This window comes from Pyxicephalus adspersus, chromosome 8 (genome assembly GCF_032062135.1).
Source record: "Pyxicephalus adspersus chromosome 8, UCB_Pads_2.0, whole genome shotgun sequence".
Lineage (NCBI taxonomy): Eukaryota > Metazoa > Chordata > Amphibia > Anura > Pyxicephalidae > Pyxicephalus > Pyxicephalus adspersus.
The window spans coordinates 53,046,996-53,074,425 of NC_092865.1; the positions used below are offsets into that span (position 1 = coordinate 53,046,996).

Genomic DNA, 27,430 nt, shown 5'->3' on the forward strand with positions numbered 1-27,430 from the left:
TAGTCCAATGGGTGTGACTTATTAAAGCTCTTCAAGACTGGAGAGGATACACTTTAATTAGAAAAGTGAGTGATCCAGGAAACCCAGAATGAATTTCCAAAAAGTAGTTTGCTCATCCAGGTTTACTAATGAAAATGTATTCTCCCTAGCCTTGGAGAGCTTTAATACATCAAGCCAAATGTGTCTATTAGGCAGTAGACTTTCATAGATTAGTAGACTTTAATAGATTGAATCATACTCATAACACAAGAATATAATTTGAAGGCAAATGTTCAATGTCAAAGTTTTTATTTAAAAAAGTTGCCCTTTAGCAAGTCCAGCAATTTTACATGACAAATGTACATAGTATATGTTCCTTCAAGGCTCACCTTTTGTTCCCTTACTTGCACCTTATAGGTCAAAGAACCTTACATTCTGCATGGTTGCTGGAAAACTGAATCAAATGTTGGCTTCTAATATCTCTCAAAAGTCCATTGGTGAGATATTCCAACTTTAGTTGCCAGTTAAACCCAAATTCCAGAACCATTTAGGAGCTCACCTGATGGATGCTTTACACAGGACAAGAAAGACCCTTATCAGTGGTTTCATGGCAACATTCTTAAAAGAAGGATTGGAAACAGTAACTGATATAGGAAAACTTCACCACTGAAGTCTGTGACAAATATAAGAGGCTGGCAAGTGATTCTAAACATTGATTTCCCCTCAAAAACTGAAAGATCATTCTTCTATGAAGTTCAACTCTACTTCAGCCATGCCATATCTGTGAGGTGTCAATCCATTCGCACAAAAGTAACATTCTCCTGTAAATGTTCATTATTTACAGAGGTCTAGTTTCCAAATAAAAACTGGACCAATTCCTGAGGGCTCAAAGGACTGTTGAATCCATCTTGTTCTTCCCCATGTTTATCTCTTCATTAAGTCTTTGCTTGCAAATTTCAAAGTGGTGCTTTAGGCCCTGGCTCTTTTCCGAGCGTATTAGCCTTTTTATGAGGTATTTGGCAACTGCCTTGATCAGGCAAGGTGGAGATAGGCAAGTAGTGTCCTGAAGCTTGGTGACCAGTCTGTAGAGGTCTTTAAAAAGCCGATACCTTGAGATCTTTTTCAGGCTTTTAGGAATGTCTTTCCTTTCACAAAGACCTTCAAAGTAGACTATGGCATACTCCTTTAGTTGTCCATCCTCCTGCTCTGCTCCCAGATCTTTATTCAGGCAGGACATTGCGGCACCAAACAGATTGGCCGGGTCTTTCCATGCAAAGCTGTTCAGCTGGCGATTCATCCACTGATGATACATAGATGTAGTCCGTGTGGTCCACACAATCATTACTTTGCCTTTCCTTTGACTTATTAGCTCCCTTTTTTGATAAAACCAGGGTAACATTCCAATTTGGCTGATAGTGTTCATATCCCACATGTCCAGGATGACCTCACAGCCCAGGATGTTTTGCAGGAAGTCGGCAAAGGCACAGATAAGAGTCTTGTACTCAGAGGAATCTGGTGAGTATACAAGCAGGATGGTTCTTCTCCAAAGTGGAGCTGTGCAAAAGATGAAATTTTATTTAATTAGAAGTTGCAAGACCTCACAAAACAAAATATTACAAAGTGCTGAATACACACTCATGAAAACTATTTTAAGTACACCTAAACTTAAAAAAAGTGAAGTGCTGTCTTATAGGAAATATCTAATACTGATAAATTTATAGGAAATATCTAATACTGATAAATTTATAGGAAATATCTAATACTGAAAAATTTGCCTATGAGGTATATTAAAATAAACCATTTTTGTCTTCAAATTCTCCAAAAAAAAAAAGTTCTTCTGCCTAGGCCCCCCTGTTCTTTGAGCCTTAAAGTTGGTATTTGCCTTGAACTTCCAGTTTCGGGAGATTTGGATCTTCTCCTTGCTGGAACAAAAGCTTAAGAACCTTCAGTTCGAAGATCTCTCTACTTATTGTTTATTCATTCTGTTGATCTATTTTTTGTTTATCTTTCCTACTTTTCTTGAATCTGAGCAATTCAGCAAATCTTGAATGGATTTCTCTAAAGTCATTTGCTTTTTGTTAGCAATTGTTCTCAATCCTGGACCAGATGAATTCCTGGTTTGCTGGATCACCCAGGTTCACTGATAAAAGTGTACCCTCTCCAGCCTTGGAGAACTTTAATAAATCAGACTCATAGTATAGAGCAAGACTAGTTGCAAGAAGATCAAATGTATTACTAGTGCCTAAACCTTTGCCCTCGATCACCTCTTTTAGCATAGCTTCCACACTACTAGTCCTTTTGAACCGACAGAGAAATTATTACCAGAGTGACCTGTTATGGCATGTGGTGGCACGATAAAATTGAATCAGGGGGACCTATTTAATAACAAAATGCACTTAAGAATATAGGGGACACGGTTACTTTTCTTTAGCCCCTCATCTCACCTATTAATTCCGCCTTCTAAATGGGTAGTCAGAAGGTGGCACGCAGGAAGAAAAAAAAGGACTGCTAAAAATGTGCACAAAATATACACTGGCAGTGTTCTCCCCAGCCCTTTTTAGCTGGGCGCACCACCTGGCATTTTTCAGTAACCACCCGGCTGTTTTTGGGTAGTTACTGAAAATTTGGGTCACAATACAGGGGGTGCTTCCCACCTACAGCTTCTTTCCATCCAGCTTAAAACTTAAACATTTCCTGCATTGGTAATAAATTCCTTTAGTCTGACTTAAACCCACCTTTAAAAATAAAAAAAATAAAATAAAAACATATAAACCAGATAAACAGGGCTAAACATTCTACAAAATGCCATTCAAGGGTTTGTGTTTTATCTTGTTTAACTGCTCCACATTCTTTGAATGTCAGGTGACATGTTTTAGATTATTATCTAACCTGTAAATATCTTCCATATCCTGCGGAAGGTCAAGAAAAAGAGTAATGTCAGAGTGAAGGCCACCAGCAATGCAGCAAATGCGATCAGGCCAAGGTGTTTGTGAGAATCTGCCAAGAGAAAATAAATAATTAAATAAAACCATGCCCAGTCTCCCAATGCCAGCCCTAGAGGAGCAGAACTTGAGGAGTATGATTTTAGAATATAACAGAAGGAAAGCATCTCAGGAACCTTTCCTCCTCCAGTAATTCATTCAAACAGTTCTGTCAGCCCACATGGTATGGGATTGCAAGGGCTAGGTTAGACTTTTGATACATTCTTTGAAGAATACTCTGAACTCTTTGAGATTTAACAAATACTTGTGAGTATTACACTGACACATAACTTGGCATTTTGCTCCAGCTATATGTGCCCAGCAAGGACAGTAAATTCCTGAAGCACTACTACTGGGTAAAAAAGGGAGAATTTTATCTGTGCGTGAAACACATTCCCCTAAAATCATACCCTTTATGACTATATTTAGACAAGCCTCGCCCATGAGGCTAAACCCCACCCCCACTTAAAAGAGTGATAACTGTAGTAGAAGTTCTTTATCAGAAGGATAAAGAGAATATACTTACAATCAAATGAGCAAATTAGATACTCATGGGCAAAACGTACATCAGATCGCCACACCTGCACAGAAAGACAACCAAAGCAACATTTTCAAATCAATACAAAATGTCCAATTAACAGTCACTACAGTTTAATTTTAACTTGTTTTTTTGAAAACATTTTATACAAATACAAAATATAAGTGACTAACATGACAAGCAGAAAAAATGGGGAAAGGGGGTACAAAAAGGGTGCAGTAAAACAGCTGTGTAAATCAACCCTGTGGCAAGCATAGTTTCCATATATCACCTAGTAAAAATACTGAAATTCTAGAGAGGGAAACCCCACCAAAAATAAAGGGTATACAAAATTATTGAATAGAGGGATTCACATATTTCATAAACAAAACATAACTTGTGTTTATGTATCCAAAGCGGTGTGGAAGTTTTGTGGGGCGTGCACATGGGTAAAAAAACAAATGGGGGAGATATATCCAGTTCTAAAAATGGATCACTACAGTTTTAATGCAACATGTAAGCTTTTGATGACCAGGTACTCTAACCCTTCCTGTGCAAGAAAAAACAACCTTTCATAATAATCCATCACAAGCTAAGAATATATAAAACCTCTAAAAAAAGAATTATGTCTCAAGTCAATGTATTTGTGGTGTAGGGTGGGGATTTTCTGTTTACTGGAAATCGCTTTTATTGCTTGTGCGCTTAGTTTTGTTTTGTTTTTTTCCCACAAGTTCGTAATGAGTGACCTCCAAAATAGAAGCAGAAAGGAATTCACAATTTTTTGCTAACATTCTTACTATGGATACAATAGCCTGATGACAATTTTCCCTTTATATTTTGTACTGCAATCTATTTTAAAAGCCGTAGTCTACCTGTAGGAATTTTTATGAGCTATCAGAGCTGTAGTTGCTCTACCCTGGACTGTGTCACAACATTTTCTGCACAGCAGGTTTTTCTTTTTTTATTATCTTTGGAATCCTAACTCTGCAAAGTTTAAATTGTTTATATACAATATACGAGCAAAGGTTTGTACACACCTAAACATCCAACCTATATAAGATTGTTGGACGTCCCATTCCAAATTATCATTATGGAGCTTCCTGCCCCATTTCCAATGCCCTGAATACAATACTGACAGTGCAGATAGATTTCATGTCAGCCCAATGGACAATTGTGCTTAAAAACTGCAATGCATACAGTAAAGGTATATTGACAATATTTGGAAAGATAGATATACTATAAATATCTATATGAAATATATATACTAAATATATATATCTATATGAAATATATATATATATATATATATATATATATATATGTAAATGTAAAAACTCCAGGGCAGCCATTCTCAACCAGGGTTCTGCAGGACTTCCTTAAAATGTTTGCTAGAGGTTCCTTGAACTTGCTCTGCAAGTGATGGTGTCTTCCTAATTCTAGATCCAAGGCCACTTGGAATAACCACCGGAATGACATCAATATGATGCCTCCAAGGGTGGCATTCTGAGCACTATAGTACAGTTGCATTTTTCCCACTGAGCGCCAATTAACCTATTTTAGTAGAAATTCCCCAAGATCAGAATTTACCCCACAAATGTGGGGTAAAAACACTGAGAAAGAGATTAGGTGAACATAGAAACAATTCCTACCTTGATACACCTGCCAAAGCCAGGCCAAGGGAGAGAGAGCTGCATCTTTTTACGATGTTTCTGATGTGGCTAAAAGATAAAATAAAATGTTATCAATATGAAAAATGTTTCCTAAAGGAGAGGAACCCATAGCTAGGGTTAGGTAAGAATCAGACTATAAAGTTTGAACAGTAGCATGCAACAATCATGGAAGTGTCAGATGCCTAGGATTTTTTTAGCAAGTTTAGCTCTTCGAGAAAGTGAAGATTTTTAGTATGGGCAGCATGATAGGTATAAATATATTCTTTTGATTACAACCATTTTTATGTTAGTGACACCATAGAGTAACCATTAAAATAAACGTAATCTTGAATCTTCATTAGATGCCATACTTTCTCTTTACTAAAAGCTTTCCAGCCAGCTATGCTTTTTTGCCCATACGTTACAAAAAAAAAAGCCATTCACTTTTATGAGAAGCCATTCATTCGACCTTTTCTTTGACTGAAGATCCAAACAAAGTCTTTTGGCAGAGACATAATGCAATAAAAATGTCACCCCATCCAAAACGTAACATAATACAAAGTTGGTTGGAGTTTAGCCTTAAGCCGATAGGTGTTGGGTTAGGAAATGTTTGAGGTTACTATCAATGTCTTGAAGACTCCACTACTTCTTGTGCCATTAGTGGTGATCACCAAGAGAAGAAATACAGTCCTGGACAACATTAAAAGCCTGACAGCATCTCTATTCCATCCCCGTGAACATGATTTTGTTGGAGATATATCTGAAGTCCTCAGCTTTCTTCCATTTAAATTGAAGATCTTCAATAAATTAAAGTTGATCTTTTAACTCACCGTTGAAAAATTATAGACTGCTGATTGGATGCTGCAGATTCCCGTACTCTGGTTGTGGTAGCAAATCGCCCCACTGAAAGAGGCTGAAACATTAGAGGAGATTTTGAGAAGAACATCAAACAGATTGAACTTCACATCCACCTTCCAAACACGATCTGCAAATAAAAGGACAAATAAATCAAAAATTGGATTTTGTTCGCTTTAAATGTCAAAGAGCTGCAATAAAGAGAATATTTCCTCATTTTAGGGATGAATGTATTTTCTGAAACATTCCAGGCTTCTGAGCACAAATACCTTCCTATTCCATCATGAATGTCTGGCAAGGAGACAACAGGCTGATGTTGGCATGCAGGAAAGAAAAGCCTGTTTCATTTATAACAAGTATTGGCAGATAATGAGAGAAGAGTTTAATCCAATCACACGGCAATCAAACAATGATTAATTGCGGTAGGTTGTTTTTGGCACTTTACCAGTGATTAATGAAAAATGTGTAAGTCAAATCATTGGAATTTATATGGTGCAATAATAAGTCAGACCTCTTGACAGAAGTACTAGGTGCACAGGGATGCAGTCACCAAAAAATAATCTTCCCCATACTGGTACCACAATTGTCATTAATGTCTTTGTATACTGCACTTACACAACGCTTCATTGGATGCAAATGGACTCAACCATTGGGTCATAAAGATTGTCATGGTCAGGTATCCCAAACTTTTTTATTAAATACATTTATAGTGATTAAATGAACTTACCGCTATTGTTTGGGCATTTGTAATAGGTGTGATTCATTATTGAGAACTGAAAGAAAAAAAGGCAACATAAATAGAGAATAAGCTAAATAAATCCATGCACTTAGAAAGGGCTCACCAGGATGAGCTTGGTACACCAACTAGAACAAATGTAGACATAAAGAGCCTGATATATTAAAGCTCTCCAAGGCTGACTAAGATACAGATTCACCAGTGAAGCTGGGTGATCCAGCAAACTGGAATGGATTTCTTCAAAGCTATTTACTATTTGCTAGAAAATGTTTTGAATCCTGGAGCAGATCCATTCCAGGTTTGCTGGATCACCCAGCGTCACTGATGAAAGTGTATCCTCTACAGCCTTGGAGAGAATTTATTAAATCAGACCTCATAGGAGAATGCTCTTTCATAGTATACTGCTCAGTATTAATTGTATAGACCAGTGATACCCAACCATTGTGCTACTGCATTACTGTGCTGTGAGAGATGATCAGGACTACTGTACTGTAGTTTTGCTCACAGCCATTGGAATCCCTGAGCATTGCTCATCTCTTTGAATATTAAAATTAGAACTCCATCTGCCCTTTAGTGGTCAATTATCAAGAGCCCAACAGTCATAATAGTAAATGCTATACTATTATTAATATTATTACACAATATTTATATAGCTCCAACATAATACACAGCGCTGTGCAAAGTCTATAGTCATGCAACTAGCTGTCCCTCAAAGGAGCTCACAATCTAATGTCCCCATCATAGTCATATGTCTTAAGACACAGTGGGGGGGGGAGCCAATTGACCTATCTGCGTGTTTTTGAAACGTGGGAAAAAAACCAAAGATCCTGGCGGGGGAGAACCTGCAAACTCCATGCAGATAGTGTCCTGGCCAAGTTTTGAACCTGGGACCTAGCGCTGCAAAGGCCAGTGTGCTAACCACTGAGCCACCTTGCTTTATCTTCTTATGAATAAAGGCCAAATTGACAGGGGAATATAAATACACCTTATCATTTCTCCTCCAAGATGGCACCCCATCAGCAGTCTTAAGGGGTTTGGATGTCTAAGAGTGGCTATTACAGGTGGATACCATGCCTAAAATATGTTAAATACACAAAAATGAATGGGCAGGGTCTTATTAATTCAATAATAATTTTATATTTTGTTCTATACCACCCAGAAAAGCAAGCTCTTACCTTAAAACATAGGTTGGGATCTGGGTCAATGTCCTCTATGTAAAATTTCTGAAATCAAAATGAAAAAAATAGCAATTAGCACATCAATGCAACTATATAGAATTAAAGTGAACAAAAAAATGCAAATAACTTTATAATGAAGAAAAGGGGATACAAACAAATCCTATCAATGTGATGCCACATCCGTGAATTTACATCACAAACTAGAACATGTATTATGTGGGACTTTGAAGCCCTCTGTATTTACAAAACATAAAAATGTGACTTATTAGGATAAAATACTTTCCACCAATAACTTGTGCATTTTGTAATTTGTTACAGATCACAATGTTTCCACAAATTTCATTTTCTATCTTATCCTGACGTATTTCACAGATTTATTGACTGCTTCTTCCGAAGTATTGAGATAGATTTGAAAAGTTCTTACAATTACAAGTGGAGTGCTCTGACTCCTTGAGCCTGATTTATCAAATCCAAGACTGGAGAAGATAGACTTTTATGGGAGTACCTGGGTGATCTAGCAAATCTGGAATGCATCTGGTCTAGGATGAAAAACATTTACCAACTGATACCATATGAGTATAAGGAAATCTATTCCAGGTTTGCTGGATCATCCAGGTTCTCCTAATAAAGTTTTGGAGAGCCTTAATAAATCAGACCAATTTTGTCAACATTATGCATGGTAAAACTCTGCATTAGATCAGGCAAATGATGTGGCATTGGTGCTGGCATTGTGTTGCGGGTCATATAATCAACCATGGGATGGATCACCCCTAGAAAAGAAGAGGGTATTTCTTTCTATCCATCCAAAGATGGATAAAACAATCTACTCTTTAAGTAGGTTCTATGTTGAGGATCCAGCCAAAAAAACCTCAAAAATATTTCAAATAACACTTGATCCTTGATGCTAGTAATTCTGGATCTGAAAACAAATTGCTCAGATTTTTAGTAGAATAACGTACTGAAGCTTTTTTAATAAGTATACAGTTGCTTTGATGGACCCCTTTAAATAACTTTCAGGTCTTCAGGGAAGCTCTGTTATAATGAATATATCCACAGCTCACAGTACATTAGTGTGGTGGTCCGTAGGAAGAATTCCTATTACATTGCTGGTCAGTGGGAAGAATGTCATCCTTACAGATAGCCAAAAAGATCATTGGTGTCGGTTATACAGACCTGAAAGGCACAGAGTGCTTGTTCCTCAAGGAACCCCCAGCAACCTTTGGAGGAGCCCTGGTTAAGAAACACTAAATTTATAACAAGTATTGGTCGATCTAAAATGAAAGCTGATACCAAATTTGCTAACTATATCATCTAACCTAAGCTTACCAGATTGTCACTTTCAACTGTGGCATCAGGGATCACTACGCAGCTTCCATTTTGCTTACTGCATAGAGACACATTGGGCCATATCCAGCAGGGGCTTTCATAGAGAACTATCATGGTCTTCACATGAAACTTTATCTCTTTTGCAGACACCTTGATCAGATCTGTAAAATCTGTAGAAATAATAGGATTTATGTAATTTAGGGAGGAAACATAAAATATCACACACAAAGGACAGATATCAGCTTTAGCTATAAGCAAGGAATTACTTACAGGGCTCTGGATGGTTTTTAAAGGGGCATGTTTGGTTCCGTTTACTATTCCGATGGGGGTAAAAAACCTTTTAATAAGAAAAAAGTGACCCAATTAAAATCAAACTACAAAATCGGTCTATGCAAAACAGGCAAAGCTTCCTAACACGGTACATTTGTATAGGAATCCGCGATAGGTATTCCATTCTTGGCATATCAACAACACATCAAATCCATAATGCACAATCAATCAATGTTTTGTAATAAGCAGGGCCATGTGCAATGTACCAAACCAGCAACATGCAACTGAATAACAATTATGGGGAAAATGTACTCACCTCAATACACAAACATGGAAGCAAAGTGTCGTATGATAATGAGACATTGTGCGAAGAATTGAACTGCAAAACAAAAAGATTAATATGAAGGCACACCTCTAAATGTAAAAATACACACAGGTGTGCTAGCACTCCCAGCCACACCTATACACATCACTTTTCGGCTTAGATAGTTTGAAAGCAGCATCTTCATTTTTAGCCACCCAATTACTCTTAAATGTTGGTACTACAAGGTCCAAACTCAACTAAACTGGAAAAGTAGAAGCTCACCGTTCTATTGCCCTGTGTGTTTAAACTGCTGCTGATCCCTGGCCACTGTATCCGACACTTCCTGGTTTGTCAAATATTTGCCCCCACCCCTCACTTCAATAATGTTTCCCTGTGATTTTTTCTGAGCAGATTGAGATAGAGACTCCCCAGCTCCATATATAACATTATATATAATAATATTATCTTCATTAACTAGTATGTATATAGTGCCGATATATTATGCAGTGCTGTACAATGTCCATAGTCCTGTCACTAGCTGGTCCTCAAACAGGCTCACAATCTAATGTCCCTACTATAGCCATATGTCATTAATACAGTCCAAGGTCAATTTGGGGGGAAAGCAAATTTGGAATGTGGGAGGAAACCCACGCAAACACTATCTGCAATCTCACTGCAGTCGAGATTCGAACCTGGGACCTAGCGCTGCAAAGTCAGTGTGCTAACGGAGAAGAGGTACACTTACCAGCTTCTTGCCACCATTCTCCAGGTCTTCGCAGGCAATAAATCGGTGACATAGGCGTGCATAGGCATTTTGGCTTTGTGGCATGGACACCACGATCCTCTTCTCCTCTGCAATGTGCTGATAATGGAAACGTGGTGCTGTTTGATGGAAGAAAAAGAGAACGGTAATTTGGATTCACCAGATGAACGTACATTTCCTTATAACGTTTTCACATGCGCTGCTTTTCATATAAGCTTGCTGAGGGCCAATCAGGACATGGTCATTTGAGGAGCCAATTCTATGCACATACCATACATATGACTTTTATGTATGGTATGTTAAACAATGAGCCTGATTCATCAAAGCTCCAGGTTTCAGGTTTGCTGGATGACCCAGATCCACCTATTCAGTCTTGGAGAGCTTTAATGAATCAGACCCAATATGTAAAGGGGCACAGAGAGTACATAGAGCACAGGCTTACCTTTGGAATAGTCCGGGATATCAACTGTTTCGTTTAGCGATATGCCATATTTTGGGTTGGTTACCACAGACACCATTATTTTCTGCCTGGGTTCAACAATCCAGCAGTGGAACTGCAACTGCCACTACACATGGAAAAGAGATTTATGGGTTAGTAACGAATGTGGATTATTAGGGAGATGATGAAAGCACAAATGCTAAACAAAAAAACACTTATGGCACTGTTTGTCATTTAAAGGATTGGAGCAGAAAGCAAAAAGTTACACACATACCTTTTCTGTAGTCTAAAACCTAGCTGGGTGACATTTAGTGTGATAAAACAAAAGGCAGAAAGTGCCAAAGTAAAAGTAATTAGGTCCAGAAAATATTTTTATTCTAAATAAGTTGGTTAAAAAATCCAGGGTGTTTTCGGGACTTATTCCCCCATCATCAGGGCTTAGGAAGCCATTGGAAAAGGATGATGTTTGAGCAAAATGCCAGAATTGAGAACTCACGGACATCCTGATTATTTTAGGATATTCTTGTGGTCCAGCTGGTTACACATTAATATTTTAGCATGGCCCCTTAAGCCCTGATGAAAGGTGATCCGAACAAGGTTATGGAATAAAATGTTATGGAACAGTAACCAGAGATTGCACCCCTCTTCCCCTAGCAGAGACAGATGCCAAAGGACACTATATGGCAAATATAGACACCTGACCATCATACCAATATGACCTTGACGTCCTTTTTCAAATCTTTGATATTCAATATAGAGTTGTTCTTTCTTTGATATTTTAACAGCCTTCGCTCTTCCAGAAAGTCTTTCAAAAATAATTTGGGGTATGTTTGGGGGCATTTGTGCCCATTTAGAAGGATATTTGTGAGGTCAGGTACTGGGGTTGGATCAGAAGACCTGGCTCCCACACACTATTATCATTCATCCCAAAGCTGTCTAGTAAGGTTCAGGTCAGGGCACTCAAATTCCTCCACAGCAGTTTCACTAAACCATGTCCTTATGGGGTTAACTTTGGGCACAGCTATGCTGGAACAGAAAATGACCATTACTCAAACTGTTGCCACCAGGTTGGAAGTGCACAGTGGTCACATATTTGAGTTCTCATTGGGAAGATCTTTCTTAAGGTCTTCTTCTGCTTTTGGAACACCTTTCATTTCCAAGCTGTCTTTGGGCATGAAGAGTAATCTTCTCAATATGGAGGCAAACAGTCAAAAAACCTGGAAGAGAGCTCATCACTTCTCTAGTGTACCCAAAACTAAAAACCAAAAACTTCCACAATCGTTCAGATACATCTGGACACAAATGAGGGTCACAGAGAGTATCAAAGGAGACTCAACCAACTTTGGCAAACTGAATGATTTTCCAATAAATTGAAATATAATACCCAGCTTTCTTAAAATGAAAATAATGAGACCGATCAAAGAAGGTTTTTGATTGATTACCTGGGATTTGAAGCACTCTTTGCCTTTATATATAACCCTGAATGCCTACATTACAATCCATAGCAGATGGAAGCTTTATGTGTTTTTATGTCTATTTGTATCTGCTGCATACAAATAGACATAAATCAAATCAACACTCACCAAATCCCCAACAGTAGAAGATTTCCGTTTCAAAATCCTAATTGAATGAAACCTGTTATTGTTTATTTCCAGAAGTCTTATGTCAAAGCCATTGAACCTGGGGAGTCCTGCAAGAAAACATGCAAAAAGGTGGGATGTTGAATATTATTCAAAGAAAAAAATCAGAAAACAAAAGGTTACACACAAACATTTCTTATAGTCTTAGCTCCAATTCAATCCAAAGCGTTTCAGGGGCTCATGCTCCCTTCATCAGGGCTTAAGAAGTAACTGAAAAATGAAGATAAATCACTTACATCCTGATTAAATTACAAATATTCCTGTGGTACAGCTGGTTACACATCATCCTTTTACTAATGCTTCTAAAGTATTGATAAAGGGGATTGAGGAGCCCTAGAAACGAGTTGGATTGTATAATTTCATCAATTTATTTAAAACAAAAAAAATATTTGTTTAGACCTAAATACCACTGCATTTACCAAGACACCTTAGAAGATTCTCTCTGTACAAGATACATTTTATGTCATGTATGTATTTTATACAAGTTAATGACACCCATTATAGGGTACCAGCATTACCTACATCTCCATCAAGTTTCATTTGCTAAAGAACTGTAAACAACTGATGCATTTTTAATACAGTGTCTGCACATTATTGGGGTACCTGATAACAAAGAGGGACCACAGCTGCTTAGCATGTAGTCAGAACATGCAACACAAGAGCACAATTAGAAGACTAGGACGTTATCCTGCATGACTACACAAGGATCACCAGGGATTATTTTAGTGAAAGTTATGGATTTTAGAAGACCATAAATTGCCATCTCATGTTAAAATGTGTATGAAATATTATTGGTTCCTAGATTGTAAGTTAATTCCCCCACCTCCAAGATTGTAAGGGTCTTCTCCTTCTGTGTCACTGTCTGTATTCGTCTGTCATTTGCAACCCCTATTTAATGTACATCGCTGCATAATATGTTGGCGCTATATAAATCCAGTTTATTATGATTATTATGATTAATATTATTAATAATAATAATAGTAATAATAATAATAATAATAATAATATTAACAATGGTTGGATTTGAGAAATAGAGAACATCTGCCATTTATATATATATGGCCACGAGGTGGCGGTGTTGCTCAGCTTTTTCTCATTGCATTCTGCAGGCTGCTCATATTTTGCAAGAAATGACCTTAACAGCAAACTTTCTGTATTCATCAATTGCTAATACAACAATACCTTAATTGTTATAATATGTCTTTACTTAACCACTGCAAATAGAGTTTCTATATTTACCCAGGAAAGGCATTTCTAAAATCAATAAATTGCCATGCAAAACAAATATATACAGTTAATACAAAACTCGAAATTTGTAAAACAATTACAGTTGTGGGTGAAAAAGGTTTGCAACATTTCCTACCAGTTGCACTCAGACAAAACAAGTGCACAAAGCAATTATACAAATAGTAAAATCTACATTTCATTTAGAATATTCTGTTCATTTTATACACCTGAACTGATTTGTGTAAATCTAGGCCCAGCCGTGATACTCTTATATAAGGTTTGATATTTAAAGTCATTTTGAAAGTTGATTTTCATCATGGGTAAAGAATATGACAGTCAACGTGCAGCACGCCTGATCAAGCAGACACGCATAACAGGCCTGGTCCATCATTATCACTATTAGTAAGACATTCTGGAGCAATGATGTGTTTTGAAACTTTTTGGATGTCAGTAGAAGGTGGAGGCCATCAGCAATAATAATGAAAAAAAAGTCACAAAGGTTTTTTTGTAAAATAAAAAGGGACGTTTTGTTCTGTACAAATGTTTCATAACCTAGAGGAAGTACAAAACCAAGAGCACAAAAAAACGCTGAAAAATAGGACAATGGAAAGTCCTTCAAGCCCTTCCGTGACCACAGACTTGGCAATAACGTTACATTTTCAGCTTTGTCTAATGCAATATTGCTTAAGTTTTTACCATGGGGGAACAATTTAAATAATTTTCAGATCTTGGGGGAATCCCGGCTATAATTACTATATCCTCAGCTCACAGTATATTAGTATGGTGGTCATTGAGAGGAATGTCACCCTTACAGATAGCCTAATAGACCATTGGTGTAACTTAAACTGACCTGAGAGGCACAAAATACTCATTGCTCAAGGAACCCCCAGCAACCTCTGGAGGAACCCTGGCTGAGAAACTCCAAAATCAGAACCCCTGCCCCGTCCTTATTGGCCCTTCCATACAATGTACTTTGAGTGGGAACATCACAACCTTCCCATCAATGCATCCATACAAACTGAAAACAACAAGTTCTGGCTTTGGATGGACTCTGAAGCTGCTTTCACCGGTTTACAACAACATGGAATATCTTCCCGAGTGACAACAAGGCTGATTAAGAACAGAATTTGTCAGGGCCATGTGAAATACAAATTCTGTAGCTGACAAGCAAAATCCAATGAAGTGTTAACTCATTTACAATGGACAAAATTGGTTCAATAATGGCACCAAACACAACAGGACCATGTACAGCATATAAGATCAAGCAACACAGCATGCAATATTAAGAAATATAGTGTGCAATATTGAGCATCACAGCATGCAATAATTACTAATAGAGGATTTAATATCATGTAACACATCATTCAATTTTAAGCAACACAACATGGTTTACTGAGCAACACAGCATTCAATGTTAGGTGGCACAGCATGCAACATTTACCAATAAAGTATGTAATATCATGTAGCGCAGCATGCAATATTTAACAACAGAGTATGAAATAATGAGCAATAGAGTATTTATAATCATGTAGTACAGCATGAAATATTAAGCAACGTAGCATATACTGAGCAAATCATTATACAATATTAAGCAGCACAGTATCCAATATCAAACAACAAAACTATACATAAAATTGTGCAGCAATCAAACTTCATCAATGCAATATGCAACATCAAGCTTTAATATTCAAAATTGATAAATAAATAATGGGCAGCATGGCATGCAAAATTAAGAAACACACATTTGCTCAACATAGCATACATTATCGAGAAACATAGCATGCAATATTAGGCAACTACATATACCATGGTAAACAGCACAGAATGTGATATCAAGCACCACACTATACAATAAAATGAAAACCTGAAGAACGCAATATACAATATTGAGCAATGGCATTTGCAATAATGAGGAACATAGCACACAATATTAAGCATCACAATATATGTAAAAATGTGCAGTAAAGCAGCATGCAAACTTGAGCAATGCAAGATCAAACAACACAGCATGCAATATCGAGCAATAAAACATTGAAGGCCTTTTAGGAACACACCATGAAGGATCAACACATGCAGCATGCAGGACTGAGCCATTCCACCTGTACAGGTCAGGGCGGGGACACAATTCTGTTTACAGATATTATTAATGAATTTACAATAGGCTTGTCATATACGGAACCTTCAGCATGAAAAATGAAGGAAGCTGCTGGAAGATCTCAATATTTAATATGGGAAGCTGCCAAATTTCCTCCATTTTTTGTCAGTCTATATTAATACTGATTATTTACATTCAATCTGCCTGAACAGTTCATCCAATTACCTGACACATTTATTGAAACACCGATCTGTACACATGGCTTGCCATCCAGCAGGACGGTGGAGACGTTGAGGCTGTCTGAGGGTAAATTCCAGGGGGACGTCAAGTTCTCCGACTCTTTAATAGATGAGAATGGATTTTCTGGTGAAGAAAATAGAAGATGGATAAACATCACTACCAGTATCAGAGCTAATTTTTGGAAATAAGATGAGCAGTGCCCAGTAAAAAAACGCGCAGAGGCTAATATTAATGTGTGTGGATTTATTATATTGGGATTAGGTATTGACAAATATGGTCGACACATTTCAGGGAACAGGTCTCCCTTTCTTCAAGGCCGAAAGTGATATTGCTTCAGGTAAACCAAGGCTTTAATTGCTCAGTGTCCTGAATTTCAGATAATAACACAGCCCCCACAGACACCCCATATCATAACACTGCTCCCACAGACACCCCAGATTATAACAATGCTCCCACAGACACCCCAGATCATAACACTGCCCCCACAGACACCCCATATCATAACACTGCTCCCACAGACACCCCAGATTATAACAATGCTCCCACAGACACCCCATATCATAACACTGCTCCCATAGACACCCCAGATCGTAATCCTGCCCCCACAGGAACCCCAGATCATAACAGTGCCCCCACAGACACCCCATATCATAACACTGCTCCCACAGACACCCCGGATCATAACACTGCCCTTACAGACACCCCATATCATAACAGTGCCCCCACAGACACCCCATATCATAACACTGCTCCCATAGACACCCCATATCATAACACTGCTCCCACAGGAAACCCATATCATAAACACTGCCCCCACAGGAACCCCAGATCATAAACACTGCCCCCACAGGCACCCCAGATCATAACACTGCACCCACAAACAATATTAGGCACTATACTACAACACTGCCCTCACAGACACCCCAGATCATAAAACTGCCCCCAAAGGCACCCAAAATCATAACACTGCCCATACAGACACCCCAGATCATAAAACTACCCCCAAAGGCACCCCAAATCATAACAATGCCCCCACAGGCTTAGGCACTTTTTTAAGCCAGGTAGTTTATGTATATATTTTGATGTCAGGTCAATTTAGAGAGAAGTCAGTTAAACTAAAAGTATGTTTTAGGGAGAGAACCAGATTGCCTGGGGATGCCCATGCAAACATAGGAAAAGGATTAAATCTCTTTATATAGATAGTGTCCTTGCCAAAATTCGAACTTGGCACCCTAATGCTACAAGACCACTGAGCCACCATGTTGTACCATAAATAATTTGTGTCTCTAAGTAAAAAGCATTGACAGGGAACTTAGAACATTGTGGGTCCCTACTGATCCAATACAGAATGGTTCCTCAAACAATCTTGACTCTTGCAGTGTTCCACACCAATTGACATCCAATCTCCAGAGCCAAAACCTTTTAGAAATAACAGTTCCCACATATGCCCTTGCATATAGTTTATATTATTTATATTGAATCCTGGACTACTTTGGGAAAGGTACTGCTACCTCTCAACCAGCAATTATCATCACAGGCCAAGGCCAGTTAACAATGGAAATAATCGTTTGGTACCCATAATTCATCTGCATTAAAAAGACAGACTGGCCATAACATTAATAAAGAACAAATGTTAACACTTACCTATTAGTTTGTATGCCTGTAAATAAAGAGAAAAATGAAAACAAGTTAGATTATCAGAAATAAAAAAAAAATTACACATTAAAATAATAAAAAAAAACATATTCCTGAAGTTTATTATTTTTTTATTTCATGGACAATGCAATCTGCTTGGATTTCTGGCAGGAAAATGTACTTTTCACATTTATTGAATAGATATAATAAAACACTTTCAGTTACATATTAAAAGACCAAAAGAGAGCACATAAGAGAAGTGTATTGTTTCCATACTCTATATTAAAATATTCAAACACAGAAAATTGGTAAATTCATAAAATGCATTATCAGTCATGTTGTGGTAACGTGTAACAGCACACCACACTGTACACAAATGTTTGCAGGTCATTGTGATTCATTGTAATTTACCCCGATGCACGCATACAATGCACTGAAGCACCCTACAAGGCAAACACACTGGGCCTGATTTATTAAAGCTCTCCAAGGCTGGAAAAGATACACTTTCATCAGTGAAGCTGGGTGAACCAGCAAACCTGGAATGGATTTCTTCAATGTTTTTTGCTTTTTGTTAGCAAATGTTTTGAATCCTGGACCATATCCATTCCAGGTTTCCTGGATCACCCAGCTTCATTTATGAAAGTGTATTTTCTTCAGCCTTGGAGAGCTTTAATAAATCAGGCCCATTGTGTTGTGTGCATTTTACAAAATACAGCAGGATCAATTTTTTGTGCAGTGAAATGCATTGACAGCTCAATCAAAATTAATTTGCAGCCTAATACTAGAGTCTTTATTGGAGTACATTGTATTATGAGTTGGTCCAGGGTGCTAGTACACACATGGGTAAACTTTCACTTCTCATCTCATTTCTGATCACAGGATCAGATCTAAAATGAATCTGAAAGCAGAGACCAATTTTTGGGGGGTTATGATTAATTGTACATAGATTGGCATTGTTGGTAAATACTGTAAAAATGTGTATCATATTTACAAGCAATGCAAGAATCCAATCAGAATCTCAACACTTTCTACAAAATATTGATGAGTTTCCACCCAAGAAAAACATTTGGCATCTGCAGTTTAAAGACTTTTGACCAATCAGAATATTTAAGGTTTGCTTGGTTGAGCACAAAATTGGGAGCCATTGGCCCTGATTTACTAAAGCTCTCCAAGGCTTGAGAGAATACACTTTCAGAAGTGAAGTTGGGTGATCCAGAAAACATGGAAAGGATTTTTAAAAATCATTTGCTATTAGCCAGCAAAAGTTTTGAATCCTGGACCAGATCTGTTCCTGGTTTGCTGGATCACCCAACTTCACTGATGAAAGTGTATTCTCTCCAGCCTTGGAGAGCTTTAATAAATCAGGGCCATTGTGTATATACGTGTTTGTAAAAGAATTATCTGTATACATCATATCATGTATCCACCACGCACCCCTCACACCGCTGTGACAACAGGAAAAGCGTTGCGTGATGACATTTGAGTTCAGATAAATGATCTCTACAATGATCTTAACAAAGACGCCTTGCTCCTTCACTTGTCAGGTGCAGCCACATTCCTCAATGCAACTCTGCCCCCATTTTCTGGGGTATTGTATGTATATGCTGTAGCATTTTCTCAAAATTCCGTTCTGGTCATTTACTTTGTTTGGGGCTTTAGCTTAAAGGATGTATAGGGTGTAATACATCTCTTGTACTGTCCCCGTATTTATTTCTCGGTCTCTTGCTGGAAAAAAATAACTGTGACCAGTCAGATGGTTAGTGATGTCACGTCTGAGGAATAAGGGAATAAGTGACATTGCTTTGCAGGAGCTGCCTACCAGTAAAGGTAAATGCTGGGGGCAGATAAAGTCCACCTTCAACCAAAAACCGGGTTTTAGGTAGAGCAGGAATAAGGTCAAGGTCAGGTCAGGGTTGCTTTGATGAGCGATATGGGAATGGGAGCAGAATGAGGATACTTGTCTGGATTTTACCCATCAGGTGTGTTCAGTAAAACATCCGACACATTGTGGTGGTTTAAGGCCTCCTTTGTCAGGGGCAGTGTCTGATGTAGCCAATAGAGTTCCTGGAACCAATAATGGTTCTCCTTGCAGAACTGATTTGGGAGTGCAGAGCCCCCTGTTGGCTCAGGAGGGTCCGCGCAGGGCCTATATGCAGTAGAACACTTGGCACCTCCTTATGCCCACCCCTGGTTGGGGCTTGTATTGATTGTATCACTTTAATCCATCAAAGTCAACTCTCAATCCTTGATATAGCAGCCATGCTTCCATGAGAATGTTTCTCACTACTTCCTATTTTACTGACACCAGAATAGGAAGCGTCATGTCTTGATGCCACCCTGTGTGTCAGGGTATTACATGGTGTCACTGAGACAGGAAGGTAAGGGAACGTCTCCCCTACCCGGTCAAGGTTTCAAACCCTCCACAAAGGTTTTGTTTACATTTTGATTATTTAGATACAGAATTGAATTCTTTACACAATAAACATTTTCCAGAATCATTTCTCAGAAAAGCTAATTAATTAAAGAAAGCAAGGATTGCTTTGTTTTATTGGTAAGTCAGCAACTGAGAAGATGTCATCAGTCTGCTGCATGCAGAAGGAAGCCTTTGCTCTATCTCCAATTGCAACGTTGTATCTTTATAACAAGTCAGGGGCTAAACTGCACCAGATATGTGTGAACCACCCGGGAACCAAGATTTATATGACTGATCATCTCTAAATCCAGAAAGTAGATGGTAACCCTGGATGATGCCTGAACAAAGATGGCTTGACCTTTTTTTAGGAACAAGCAGATGAAGGCATTATCAGGGGGGGGGGATTGTGATACCAGTGAGCAGTAAATAAACCTGAAAGTCTAACACTGATACATTACCTTTTTATTCTTTATTATTATAAAGAACTGAAGACAGGTACACTTGAAGACTTGGCAAAATGATAGATTAGTAAATGATATTCTGCCATGTAATGATATATTGCCCTATGCCCAGGATTTTCCAGGAAAATATATTTGCAGCATGGAAGGTATAATTAAACGTTTTGTTTATTGATTAATTACCATAATACGGTGTTATATAATAAACCTGCCAGGGCAACTCTTTTTATTTTATTTGGGGTTTCATTGGCATTGCAATCACATGAGCAGAGGTGGTATTTATAGTGCTTGGTTATGCTCGCTCACTACTCATTCACAGATGGTGCAAAGGGTAACCTGTAACCTGTACACACAGTGTGTTGTTTTGGTGATATCGTCGCTGTTCTTTTTGGGACTTTATGATTACATTGGCATTTAAAGAGAACCAGTCTGTGCTTTAGATACACAATCACCTTGTCTGTGCCAGGGGAAGGGATGGCGGGGAGATCAAGCAAAGTGAATATAGGGGGCTTTTGCTGCAACATTGTCACCTGCACGGGTAAGCTGGCAAAGTCTGTTTAATCTGGAACTTTTTGGTGTGGGTGAGTTTTTGTCATAATTATGGCACACACTTGTCTGGCAGCAACTAGGATTGCCAGCCCATCACCCCTTGGTTCCCGGACCTATGGCACACACTTACCTTGTCTAAGTACCCTGCAGGACTGACAGGTCCAGGAACTAGTCAGCACTCCCCATCAGCAGATTTAGCATCCCCCGAAGCTGCAATCTTCACCACTGACTCTTCCAGATCCACCACAATTGTACCTTCTTTGCATGGTCCCTGGCATCTAGGTCTGTTTGCTGCACCGCATATAGGCTCTTTACTGCATAGCGCATGCACTGTGTATAACAAAAATAAGCCACTAGGAGCACGGAAAAGGTTTTTTAGCAAATTAGATTTTGCATATATACTCCAAAAACCTCTACCTGCAACCACAATTTAATTCCTTCTTTTTTGTGTTTTAGGTCCGGTTCACACTGTTGTGCAGCAGGGCAATTTATTCTTATTAAAGGCAACCCAAAACACCTTGCCAACACAGTGCACCACAACATACAGAGATTTGCATATAATTTTACTGTTTTGCAAATTTTTTTTTTGAAGGGTGCAATGGGCTTTAAATGGTTGGAAGCTTTTGGACCTGTTCTTGTGCCTTAAAATGCCCCCACATTACCCTCACAATATTAAGAGTTTGTTGTGAAAATAAATATTTTGCTCCAAAATCATTTTGGAGGACAAAGAGAAAGCACTGAACGTTCTGTGCCAATACTTTCAATCAAGCTCAGGACAAGGCCTCACTGCTGTCACAAAGTGGCACAACTAGTTTTTTGTGAAGGCTGCCCAGCTAATTGGCAGGTTGCCTAAAGAGGAACCAGGATCATAGCCTATATTTGCTTTGGAAAAGATCTCCACTCCAAGCCTCAGTTAATGATTGTTAGCTCTTACAAATGACGTACAAATGAAGTATAAAGTAAACTTCTGGTGTCAAAGAACGTTAAAAGGTTGGCAAGAAAATGAAATCCAATGCCAGCTCCATAAAGGCATGGGTCGGTGTGCAGGAACTCAAGTGGTCTGCACAGAGTAGTGACCTCAAACCTATTGAACACCATTGGGATGACTTGGAATGCCAATTGTTAGCATGTCATTCAACATCAATACCTGACCTCACAATTGTTCTTTTGGCTGAGTGGCACCAAAGTCCTATATCTGATCCAACACAAGACCTGTCACCATCATTCACACACACATCGGCCATTATATATTCATGGAGCCATAAGGTTCCTCCAGAGGTTGCAATGAGCAATTTGTGCCTCTCAGGTCAGTTTTACTGACACCAATAATCTTTTTTTGGCTGTAAGGGTTGACATTCATCCAAATGACCACCAATGTAAAAGACATTCTTCCCATTGACCACCACACTAATGTAATGTGAGCTGTGGATATAATAATTGCAGGTGTTACCTGAAGACCTGAAAGTTATTTCAAGAGCTTCCGCCGTGTTAAAAATTCAAGAAACACCAATTTAGCCAATTAGTGATCAGATTGGCCAAGCCAAGTGATCAAATTAGTTGTCTTCCCTAAACTTTTTTACATAGATCACTTTTACTGTCTATGATAAGGTAAGCGGTCCTTTTCATACAAATGGAACATTTTGGTTTTCTTGAGTGATACCAAGATGTTTACCTATCTGTGTTTGTGTAAGCAAAGTACTGATGCAACAGCTTTTAAATTCACCTAAAAGATACAAGGGAACTTCCCACACCTATTATAAAGTATTCTGGCAGCAAAAGTAATACATGTAATAATTATTTCAGCATATTTGTTTTGATCTAAGCACAAAAGGAGCCAGACGGCCATATTGACTCGGATGGGAGTCATGGCCAATATCCTTCAACGCATATAGCTTTAAAAATGAGGATACTAAGATCACACCAATCACAAGCCGCCACATAATAATCTATTTTATATATTTATGTATTTATTTATATCAACTGGGGATTTTAATTGAGCCCAGCTTCATGCAATTTTTCTTTCTTGTTAATATGTTATACTAATTGGCAGTGTCGACCACACGGGGCTGGAGGAGGCAGTGTTTGAGGGGTCAATTTTGTTGTCTCTTTTTTATTAATATTACACAGTATTTATATAGCGCCAACATATTACGCAGTGCTGTACAAAGTCCATAGTCAAGTCACTAACTGTCCCTCAAAGGGGCTCACAATCTAATGTCCCTACTATAGTCATATGTCATTATGTCGTCTATTAGTAAGAACTGCAGCTTAGGAACACACCACCCGAACACACCTGATCTAAAGTTTATGTAGACTGTTGGACATTCACGCTGTGCCTGATCAACAGGTAGGTCAGGCTGGAGTCTGATCACTGGCAGACTGTTTATCACAAACCTTTCAGACTGCATTTGTACCCAGCTTATCTGTGCTATTCATATAAGCTGGTGTGTTATCGATGCCAGTTATTTCTTTGTCAAGGGCAAGATGAAAGCCATGATAATTGTACCTACAATTGATGGAACAATCCTTCATTGATGAATAGATTTACCAACTGGTGTGAATTTTGATCTGTAGGCAAATATAAATGTGTTTTTTTAAACTAAAGGGTGCCTAATTCTACTTGATTACTGCAAGAAATGTCTGAATGTGTTGAATCTTTGTATACACATCTGAAGCCTACATTTTATTAACTAACTCCAGACAAATATAAAATGCACAAAATATTTAGGCTCTATAATTGATACATCAATGTATTTTTTACCCAAGTAGTTTAAATACCAGAATTTGACACTGTGCAAATGGCTTAGAGAAGATAGTGAAAAACTAAGCAAAATTCAATGGTCCCAAGCTGATTATTCCATTCTGTAGACAGTCCAATCTTTGAGTAAAAAATTTTGGATGGAGTTAGGCTTCAAAATACAAACACAATGGCCAACAGTTACACAAGGCCCCTAAATAAATGGTTTAAAGCAACCCAGAAGATGATGGAATACCAAGTTAAGGTCAACGTTCCCAAAGCCAATTCCTCCAGCTTGGTGTGATGTGTATGGCAGTCTCTGGTGTCCTAGGAGCTCGTCCATGCTCCTTGTAATATGCACTTAGAAGAAGAAACTGTACTCTGACATTCCCTTCAAAGAAGCTTAATTGATGCACATGATAGCCTCAACATGGACCATCATGGTCCTAGTTGTAGAGCCATTTATGACTTTCTTCCTCTAGAAGATGATGAAAATGGCTCAGGTATGCTTCATAAAGTGAAATGGCCCACATGCCCAGTGACAAAAATGAGGGAAGTTTGCTTAGTTTCTGGGATTTTTCAGGTCATTGCGTTACCCCATCTTTCATGCCATCTGACAACCCCATTTTATGAGTCTGCTACCTATAACAAGTTCAGTTGTTTTAAACTTTATTCCTAGCAGAGCACTTTAACTCCCACATTTCTCGCAAGACTTGACCAAGGTTCGACTAGCGCTCCTCAAGTGGGACTGATCCTACATACCACTTGGTTTTCATCCAATCTTCCTGCTCAATGAACAATGAACTAGCATCATCACACTTCCTGTTGAATAAATAACAAGCGAGTGACTGAACGCTACAACAGTGAACAAGAACTTTGTTGTCTCATGACAGGCTGTGAAGTTGGTGAGTCATAAGCCTGGCTTTATGGAATTACAAACGCTTTAGTGGGTAAACCAGTTGACATATAAGTATTTTAGATTGAAAGTTAATTGATTGCTTGGAGTTACTCCTTGGGATAATGCACCCACCAGCACCAGCTACACACCTGCGTGCGTTGAATCTCCTTAAAAACATTTGGTGTTTGTAACAGGAAATAAGCATATTCACACATTTCAGGGAAAAGTGTTTTGCATGTTCCTCCCACAGGGAAGTTGAGAGTTATTAAGGGCAAGCAGGTTCAAGCAAGTCACAACTATTAATTGCTGTAAATAGTACCGTGCGTAATATAAGGATTCCACCTGACTTAATTACACATTTTACTCTTTACTATCTAGCAGTTAACAAGGATTTTACCTGGCTGATTCAGCCAAACCCTGCTGCCTGTGACAATAACACGCCAATGGATGAGCAAGATGGTCACTGGTCATTTTATCTCGGAGTGCTCTGATCCCTACTTGTTCTGTGATGGGAAGCATTACCAGCATCTTGGTCCTCTTCTCCTTCTCTGTCTCCCTTCATCAGCAAAGAATACAGAATTGTACAGCTCTATGGAGAACTCATGTGTTTAGATTGATGGTGGAGTGGCCATGGACTCCTACCATGGGCCCGCTATGTTTCTGGATGTAAAGAATTGGGTTCTGCCTATTATGCCCATATATATCTATTTTCTTTGTAAGATCATGAAAAGTATAAAGAGTGTGACCTCCGCCTTGCTACCATTTGTGTGCCCATTTGGGAGTTCCCACTTCAATTAGTGTTGATTTTTACCAAGAAAGTTTCCTTACTTTCTGCTTGCTTGCTGGGCAATGGACATGAAGTAAGAGAAAATCTTCATTTACTGGTTCTCAAACAGGACAGGAGATGAGGGTGACATTCCTTTACCTATTAGAAAGCTACCAGGAATTACCAGTACATTGCCAGTGTTGGGACAAGGGCCCCAGACACTCCACAGCCAGCATGGACCGCCACAGCAACCTGCTTGCTTGCCCTTCTTCCCCCAGTGTCCGGCTTGTGCACACCCAAAACCGCAGCACAGCTATCTATCCCTTGGTGCCAGGGTAGGGAAACAGTCTGCACACCCCCAGTCAGACTTTTGCTTTGCTCCTCACTACAGTGGGGTGCCTAGGATGGGAGCCCACTAGTCAGTTCTTCATAGGGGCCCCACTAGTCAGTTTTGCTTCTTATGAGAACTGAACAATTCAGAAATCCAATTGTTAGTTATCAGTCATATGATTCTCTGGAGGCTGGATAAACCTTCCAAAATTTGTTAAGAAACGCCATTTGAGGGTGAACTGGTTCGCTCATTGCTGAAGTAAACTAGTAGTTCCTTGATTCTGTAGATAATTTCCACGTATCAGATGCCGCACCCACAGTTCTGCCCCAATATCTTATCTGATCGCAGCAATACGAGTCTTACGTCTAAAAATCTGGGGCACAAACTCTTCTCACCACAAAGTTACGACTTTGTATATTTATGACTAAATATTTCTAAGAAGTGGCTTGGTGATTCTGCTGAGAACCCCTTCCAGGCAGCTAATAGACCTCAAATTTTCAGCTGTTCTAGAAGTCACCATACATACTGTCAGGGGAACAATACGTAGCTCCAAAAACTCTCTACCTATCTCTTATCTACCTCTATTACTATATAGCAAGCATTCACATTGCAGCACTCCAGTATTATAAGGTTTTTCAGAACCGTTTATAAAACTGGACCTACCACTTGTGCTTTGTATATGGAAATCTAACAATACAAAATCAAAATATTTAAGACAAACGTAGCATCAAAAACATACCAAAAAGTAAATTGAACCATAAGAAAAAAATTCAAGGGAACCATATGTAAAGCAGATTGACAGTTACTGGAAACAAAAATGAAATTTATTATTTTATGTTTAAATACATATTATATAATTAATCTATTACATTTTGTAAAATAGTGAACATACAGTGAAGAACACTAATTTTTGTAGCGGGATTTTTTAGGCCAATATCAACAACATATATTAAAAAAATATTAAAATTGTATTAATTTACATTAAAAGGCTCATTTCAAACTTAACATAATAGGTATATTGATGTAAAATATGTTTAGATTAATGTATTTTTTTCTGTTAATGTAGTAATAATTAAATTGATGATACCAATGTAATCTTTTTATGGTTGTAGATTCTCTCTCGTGAGGAAGCAGATCTTTCCGTGAAACGAGTAGAGAATTAACCCAGAATTTATCCCTCACAGGGACACTCTGAAAGGAGACATCATTGTGTGTAATAATAATGGTTTTTATGTGGTTTTATGTATTGGAAATGAGCCTTTAAATGTAAATAATATTAATAAAATGTTGTTATTTTTATAATATATGTTGTTGATATTGGTCTAAAAAATCCCACTACAAAAATTGGTGTTCTTCACCGTATGTTCTTTTTTTTCTGGGTTCAATAAGGGATGTGGCCTATTTGATATATAACATATGTATAGGCGGAAATCTTCTTCTTCTT

The 27,430-nt window shown here is 38.3% G+C and overlaps 1 protein-coding gene across 3 annotated transcripts in view; it reads right to left on the reverse strand.

Moving 5' to 3' along the window:
• Window positions 1-271: 271 nt before the first annotated feature.
• Window positions 272-27,430, reverse strand: part of IL17RE (interleukin 17 receptor E) — a 39,536-nt gene continuing 12,377 nt past the window's right edge. For 2 of the 3 annotated variants that reach the window (XM_072420658.1, XM_072420657.1), the window contains exons 2-17: window positions 17,844-17,859; window positions 16,185-16,322; window positions 12,581-12,687; window positions 11,001-11,124; window positions 10,541-10,677; window positions 9,808-9,870; window positions 9,492-9,558; window positions 9,222-9,391; window positions 9,069-9,125; window positions 7,893-7,940; window positions 6,709-6,754; window positions 5,957-6,111; window positions 5,127-5,195; window positions 3,487-3,541; window positions 2,869-2,976; window positions 272-1,533 (exon numbers count right to left, since the gene is read on the reverse strand). In XM_072420658.1, coding sequence (XP_072276759.1) covers window positions 866-1,533; window positions 2,869-2,976; window positions 3,487-3,541; window positions 5,127-5,195; window positions 5,957-6,111; window positions 6,709-6,754; window positions 7,893-7,940; window positions 9,069-9,125; window positions 9,222-9,391; window positions 9,492-9,558; window positions 9,808-9,870; window positions 10,541-10,677; window positions 11,001-11,124; window positions 12,581-12,687; window positions 16,185-16,322; window positions 17,844-17,859 — 2,028 coding nt within the window. In that variant the 3' untranslated portion in view covers window positions 272-865. The remainder of the gene's footprint in view (window positions 1,534-2,868; window positions 2,977-3,486; window positions 3,542-5,126; window positions 5,196-5,956; window positions 6,112-6,708; window positions 6,755-7,892; window positions 7,941-9,068; window positions 9,126-9,221; window positions 9,392-9,491; window positions 9,559-9,807; window positions 9,871-10,540; window positions 10,678-11,000; window positions 11,125-12,580; window positions 12,688-16,184; window positions 16,323-17,843; window positions 17,860-27,430) is intronic. The other variant, XM_072420660.1, reaches the window with a different exon arrangement.